Source organism: Trichechus manatus, unplaced genomic scaffold (genome assembly GCF_000243295.1).
Source record: "Trichechus manatus latirostris isolate Lorelei unplaced genomic scaffold, TriManLat1.0 scaffold00772, whole genome shotgun sequence".
NCBI classification, from domain to species: Eukaryota; Metazoa; Chordata; class Mammalia; order Sirenia; family Trichechidae; genus Trichechus; species Trichechus manatus.
Window position 1 is genome coordinate 8,109 of NW_004444708.1, and position 7,172 is coordinate 15,280.

Genomic DNA, 7,172 nt, shown 5'->3' on the forward strand with positions numbered 1-7,172 from the left:
GACCCATCAATTGCTCATATGGAAGTTCGAGTTGAAGCTGAAGAAAATTAAAACAAATCCACGAGAGCCAAAGTACAAACTTGAGTGTTTCCCACCTTACTTTCGAGACAATCTAAAGAATAGGTTTGATGCATTGAACACTAATGACCGGAGACCAGACGAGTTGTGGGATGTCATCGAGGACATCATACATGAAGAAAGAAAAAGATGATTAAAAAGACAGAAAAGAAAGAAAAGACCAAAGTGGATGTCAGAAGAGACACTGAAACTTGCTATTCAACGTAGAGTAGCTAAAGCAAAAGAAAAGAAATGATGAAGTTAAAGAGCTGTATGGAAGATTTCAAAGGGCAACTTGAGAAGACAAAGTAAAGTATTATAATGAAATGTGCAAATACCTGGAGTTAGAAAACCGAAAGGGAAGAACACTCTCGGCATTTCTCAAGCTGAAAGAACTGAAGAAAAAATTCAAGCCTCTCATTGCAAAATTGAGGGAGTATATGGGCAAAATATTGAATGACGCAGGAAGCATCAAAAGAAGATGAAAGGAGTACACAGAGTCACTGTACCAAAAAGATGTGGTTGACGATCAGCCTTTTCAGGAGGTAGCATATGGTGAAGAACCGATGGTATTGAAGGAAGAAGTCCAAGCTACCCTTAAGGCATTGGTGAAAAACAAGGCTCCAGGAATTGACAGAATACCAAGTGAAATGTTTCAGCAAATGATGCAGTGCTGGAAGTGCTCACTCATCTGTGCCAAGAAATTTGGAAGACAGCTACCTGGCCAACCAGCTGGAAGACATCCGTATTCGTGCCCATTCCAAAGAAAGGTGATCCAGCAGAATGTGGAAATTATTGAACAATATCATTAATATCACACCCAATTAAAATTTTGCTGAAGATTATTCAAAAACAGTTGCAGCAGTACATGGATAGGGAGCTGCCAGAAATTCAAGCCAGATTCAGAAGCAGACGTGGAATGAGGGATATCATTGCTGATGTCCGATGGATCTTGGCTGAAAGAAGAGAATACCAGAAAGACATTTACCTGTGTTTATTGACTATGCAAAGGCATTCGACTCTGTGGGTCATAACAAATTATGGATAACGTTGCACAGAATGGGAATTCCAGAACACTTAATTATGCTCATGCAGAACCTGTACATAGACCAAGAGGCAGTTGTTCGAACAGAACAAGGGGATACTACGTGGTTTAAAATCAGGAAAGATGTGCATCAGGGTTATATCCTTTCACCATATTTGTTCTATCTGTATGCTAAGCAAATCTGAGAAGCTGGACTGTATGAAGAAGAACACAGCATCAGGATTGGAGGAAGACTCATTAACAGTCTTCAATATGCAGATACACAACCTTGCTTGCTGAAAGTGAAGAGAACTTGAAGCACTTATTAATGAAGATCAAAGACTACAGCCATCAGTATGGATTACACCTCAACATAAGGAAACAAAAATCCTCACAACTGGACCAATAAGCAGCGGCATGATAAATGGAGAAAATATTGAAGTTGTCAAGGATTTCATTTTCTTTGGATACACAATCAACACCCATGGAAGCAGCAGTCAGGAAATCAAATGATGTATTGCATTGGGCAAATCTGCTGCAAAGGACCTCTTTAAAGAGTTCAAAAGCAAAGATGTCACTTTGAGGACTAAGGTACACAACACCTAAGCCATAGTATTTTCAATCACCTCATATGCATGCGGAAGCTGGACAGTGAATAAGGAAGACAGAAGAAGAATTGATGCCTTTAAATTATTGGTGTTGGCGAAGAATATTGACTATGCCATGGATTGCCAGAAGAATGAACAAATCTGTCTTAAAAGAAGTACAGCCAGAATGCTCCTTTGAAGTGAGGATGATGAGACTTCATCAAATGTCCTTTGGACATGTTATCAGGACAGACCAGTCCTTGGAGCAGGACATTGTACTTGGTAAAGTAGAGGATCAGTGAAAAAGAGGAAGCCCCTCAATGAGACAGACTGACACAGTGGATGCAACAATGGGCTTAAACTTAGCAATGATTGTGAGGATGGCGCAGGACCGGGCAGTGTTTCATTCTATTGTACGTAGGGTCGCTATGAGTCAGAACTGAGTAGACGGCACCTAACCACAAGTATAGTAAATTCTATACTGCAGTCTAGTCACAAACTGTGCGTTGGTCTCAATATAGTAATATTCTACTAACAACAACAACAAAAGAATACAAATATCAAATGACTAAGAGTTAGTAAATTGAGATTAATGAAAATAGGTAAATGGTAATATTCTGGTAGTAATAAATCTAAATCTAAAGTAATGGCGAAGTAACTAACATTAGCTTTTATTGACTGTGTTGTCTTTGCTACCAAGTTTTATTGCTATGTTGTGTTGCCACACAACACCACTTATTAGTTGCCATCGAGTAGGCCTTAACTCAGTGTGACCTTATGTACAACAGAACAAAACGTTGCCTGGTCCTGTACCATCTTCATGACTGTTGCTGTGTTTGAGTCCATTATTGTGTCTATTGTGTCAATCCATCTTATTCCTTCATTTTCGCTGACCCTCTGCTTTCTCAAACATGATGTTTTTACCATACTGCTAAACCAAAAACCAAATCTGTTGCCACTGAGTCAATTCCGACTCATAGCGACCCTATAGGACAGAGTAGAACTGTCCCATAGGGTTTCCAAGGCTGTAAATCATTACAGAAGCAGACTGCCACATCTTTTGCCCGTGGAGCAGCTGGTGGCTTTGAACCAGCTGCCTTTTGGTTAGCAGCTGAGCCCTTAACCACTGCATCACCAAGGCTTCTTCACCATACCACTAGAGGGTGGTATTTTTACCTGTTGTTTCACTCTCTGGACACTTGGACTTCCATTGTCCATAAAGCAAATGTATTGGAAGCAGGGTAATTTCTGGAGATACATTTTTTGGAAGAAGGAATAGAGATTCACATTCTCTGTCTACAGATAAAGTACTTCCTGTTGCAGTGTTTATCCCCAAATGCGAAGTAAAAATAACCAGTCTGACTGCTGTACAGAGGTCTGATCCATTTAAAAGATAGCTTGCAAACTTTCATGATCGATCATCAGAATCACCTGAAATGCTTATAAAGTTCAGATTCTGGGTCATGCCCTCGAGATTTAATAGGTCTGGAAACTGCACTTTCACAAGTATCCATCCCATCTATGCCCTAAATGGTTCAGTTACTTCATACACACAAACCCCTCTCTATTTTGTGACTCTGAATGGAAGCCTGCTATAGTAGATTGCATTAATGGCCTCAACTCGTTGTCCTTACCCCCCATATTTGTCTATTTCCTCTTCTCTTGAATCTGGGTAACGTCTTGTGGCCTGCTTTGGCCAATACAAGGCAGCAGAAGTGATGATGTCTCCATTCCAAGCCTAGACCTTTAAGAGGCGTTGTATGTTTCCACTTGCTCTCCTGTATCTCTGCTGTCACTGTGAGAACGTACCTGAGCCAGTCTGCTGGAGGATGAGAGACACGTGGAGCGGGGGTCATCTCAGCCTGGGCTAGCCTTTATCAGCCATCACCCGGACTTGGGACCATATCCAACTAAGATCATCCGAGCTGCCCAGCCAACCTCCAGATGATCCTAGACATGTGAGCAATAAACACTTCTTGCAGTATGCCTCTGTTATGCAGCAATAGCAGACTCATCCACTGCCATCATTAGAGTGTCTACTATCAATCAAAGGAGGCAGCTTCTTGGGAGAAGAGAGACCAAAAGAAATGTCTTTGCCTCCCTGCAGTACTTAATTGCTCTTCTCATCACTTTCCCACCAATGAAATAGACATACCACCATCTGCCCTCTACTTGACAGAGTTGTCATGAGAATCAAGTTAAATGATACAATTTATACGGACTTGCTTTGGTAAACGGGTTCTCACCATCTATGGAAGTCCTTAGCGTCACCCATGTGGTGCCAAGTCCTTTATATGCATTTTCTCATGTAATCCTTCCACCTTTTACACTAACTGGTTCTGCTGCCTGGTTTTTTCTGCCCTCAGCTCTTCTTATGCAGAGTTGAGCTTAACTGTCACCTCACCAGTGAGTCCTTCTCACCCCAACCCCAGTTCCTTTCTTCACATCACGCTATTCCCCTCGCAGATCATGTCTTAATTTATAACTTTATCTTGTTTTCTTGTCTGTCTCTCCACTCTAATGTAAGCTCCATGAGTACCTGAGACTTTTCTCTCTAGTACATTCTTCTTATTATTATTGGTCACACACCTTCCTTTATTGTGAGCAGAAGGCAAGACACTTCCAGCAATAGTGAGAAAAAAAAACTAATTTACAAAAGCAGGGATTCAGTGAAGCCACCTGGTTGGTATCCTTGGGAGTCATATGTAGATGCTGACCCAGAACAGCAGGAAGAGGACCCCAAAGTCCATGAAGAGTGAGGCTACCAAGGAGATGAGGAGCTCTTTGTAGATATCCTGTGTGTACCTGGTGGAGATTACCTTGTAAACAAAGAACCAGGCAGTGAACAACATGCCAGTAGCCAACAGCACCATGGTCAGATGGGGGAAGACAGCTGGGTTCACTGGGCTGGTATACCTGCTCATGGCCTTGAGCTCCATTTTGCCAGGCACAGGATACCTCTAGTGCATGCTTGTGTCTCCAATGCCTAGCCTAGTGTGTGGCCATAGTAGGTGCTCAATAAATATCGTTTGAATGAGAGAATTAATGGACTACTCCCAGAGTTAAGTGTGAGCCCCACCGCACAGATTGGGACATAATACTTAAAGAGGTTAAGGAGCAAAAAATAGGAGTTCCCTGTAGATACAGCATGACTCATGCCCTACCACTCTTAGAAGAGTCCGAAGGATTGGTATGGTAGGCTGAATAATGGCCCCCAAAGATACCCAGGTTCTAATCCCTGGAACCTATGAATGTTACCTTATATGGCAAAAAGGGACTTTGCAGATGTGATTAAGTCAAAGATTTTGGGATGTGGAGATTATCATGGACTGTACAGATGGACCCAAAATGTTATTACAAATGTCCTTATGAAAAGAAAGCAGAGGGAGATTTGGTCACAGAAGAAAAGGCCATGTGATGGAAATACATGGAAGCAGAGTCAGAGAAAGAAGATGCTATGTTACTGGCTTTGAAGATGGAGGAAGGGGCCTTGAGCCAAGGAATGCAACTCCAGAAGGCAGCGGAGGCAAGAAAATGGATGCTCCTCTAGAGCATCTCAGGGAGCATAATCGTGCCAACACCTTGACTTTAGCCCAGTGAAACTGATTTCAAACTTCTGGACTCTAGAACTGGAGCTCTGGTTAAGAGCTTGACTGCTAACCAAAAGGTCGGCATTCAAATCCACCAGGTGCTCCTTGGAAACCCTGTGGAGCAGTTCTACTCTGCCCTGTAGGGTCTCTGAGTCAGAATCAACTCGGCGGCAATGGGTTGGACTGTAGAACTGTAAGAAAATAAATGCGTGTTGTTTTTAGTCACTAAAAAAAACAAAAAAACAAAAAGAAGGAGCTTACTCAAAGCCTCTCAACTCCAAATTGCAGAGACAGGATTAGAACTTGGGTCCGTGCGGTCCCAAGATTAATACCTTTCCATCATATGGCCCTTCCTCCCAGAAATGGTGTTGATGGTCACAGAAGTGCTGGGCTGTGACATTGGGTTGTAGACAAGCAGTGATCAGAACAGAAAAGGAGGAATCAAATCTCCTGCTCCATGGGCGATGAATCAGAAGCCTCAGCTCCTTAAAGCCAGACACACTGCAATTAGCGCAGTCCAGGCACCTGGCAGAGCCGCTTCCCTGTCGACAGTGACACTTAATGATCTGTGAGTGATGGCGCACAGTGCCTCCTCTGGCCCTTTCCACCTTCGAGGCTTGGGTCACTGCAAGCCCAGCAGGCTTGGTTGGGAATTGTGGTCAGGAAAGGGGTGAGATGGATTTTTCTTGGAAGCTGTAAGCATCTGATCATACACCCAGCTGTAGCTAAGTCAAAATAAGATATTTCTATTCTGTTAAATTGGGATGTATTACAAGACCAGGTCGAGAGAGTAAACCCAGTTCAGAAGAAGAGATGCGGGAAATCTGACGAGGTTAACAGCGTGTGTGCAAGCATGTGTGAATTTCCTTACACCAGAGGAGGACGTTAGTTTATGCTTTTTTATATTAATTATATCATCCCCAAAGGGACCCATATAAGAAAGGTAAAATTGGAGTGGGCGTTTGTGGTTTGCTGAATAATGGCCTCCAAAGATGTCCACGTCCTGATCCCCAGAACCAGTGAATACATTTCTTTACAAGGGAAAAGGATTTTCCGGATATGATTAAAGATCTTGAGCTGGGAAGATGATCCTGGATTATCAAAGTGAGCCCAGTGTAATTACAAGGGTCCTTATAGGAGAGAGACGAGAGGAGAGAACATGCTAAGATGCTGACCTTGAAGATGGAGGAAGGGGTCATAAGCCAAGGAATGAGGGCAGCCTCTTAACATCCAGTGAAACGGATTTTGGTCTTTTGTCAGACAAAACATTTTTGTTGGTTGAAGCCACTAAGTTTGTAGTAACTTGTTATAGCAGCAACAGAATACTAATGCAGTGTTGAAAGTAAACTTTAAGGCAAATACCACCAGTGGTACCCAACAGATTTAGGTGGTACTCAAAGTGGCATCATATAGGCAGGAAGTTATTGTCTTCTCTTTCCTCTTACTAGCTGTCTGATTATGTCAAGCAGGTATGGTACTGGTGTGTTTTTAACATCTGTACATCTGTTACTAATCTTTCTTAATTAGGAAAGAGAAGTCCTCAGGTTCAAAACCTCCTGCAGACAACAGTTTGTATTATGAATTTAATACCATTCTTTTTTTAATTGTATAATGTTTAACTGTATCACTTGCAACAAGTGATGCTGTTTTTCAACTTAATGTAAAGTTTCCTTTTGAATAAATGTATTTATATAAAAAGTTGATTTAAAAAATATTCAGAAAATAATAATGCAGGCTGTACACAATAAAGCAGCACGTAGGTGGGGTGTGAATAAATAAAGCTTGGGAAGCTTACCAAAACCAAACCAAACCCATTGCCGTTGAGTCGATTCCAACTCATAGTGACCCTATAGGACAGAGTAGACCTGCTCCATAGGGTTTCCAAGGAGTGCCTGGTAGATTCAAACTGCCGAC

General features: G+C 42.1%; 1 protein-coding gene across 1 annotated transcript; it reads right to left on the reverse strand.

Moving 5' to 3' along the window:
* Positions 1 to 4,253: 4,253 nt before the first annotated feature.
* On the reverse strand, positions 4,254 to 4,711 carry LOC101351572 (transmembrane protein 258). Its single transcript, XM_004391137.3, has one exon. It carries the CDS (start codon positions 4,605 to 4,607, stop codon positions 4,368 to 4,370), a length of 240 nt encoding a protein of 79 aa, XP_004391194.1. The 5' UTR covers positions 4,608 to 4,711; the 3' UTR covers positions 4,254 to 4,367.
* Positions 4,712 to 7,172: the final 2,461 nt, after the last annotated feature.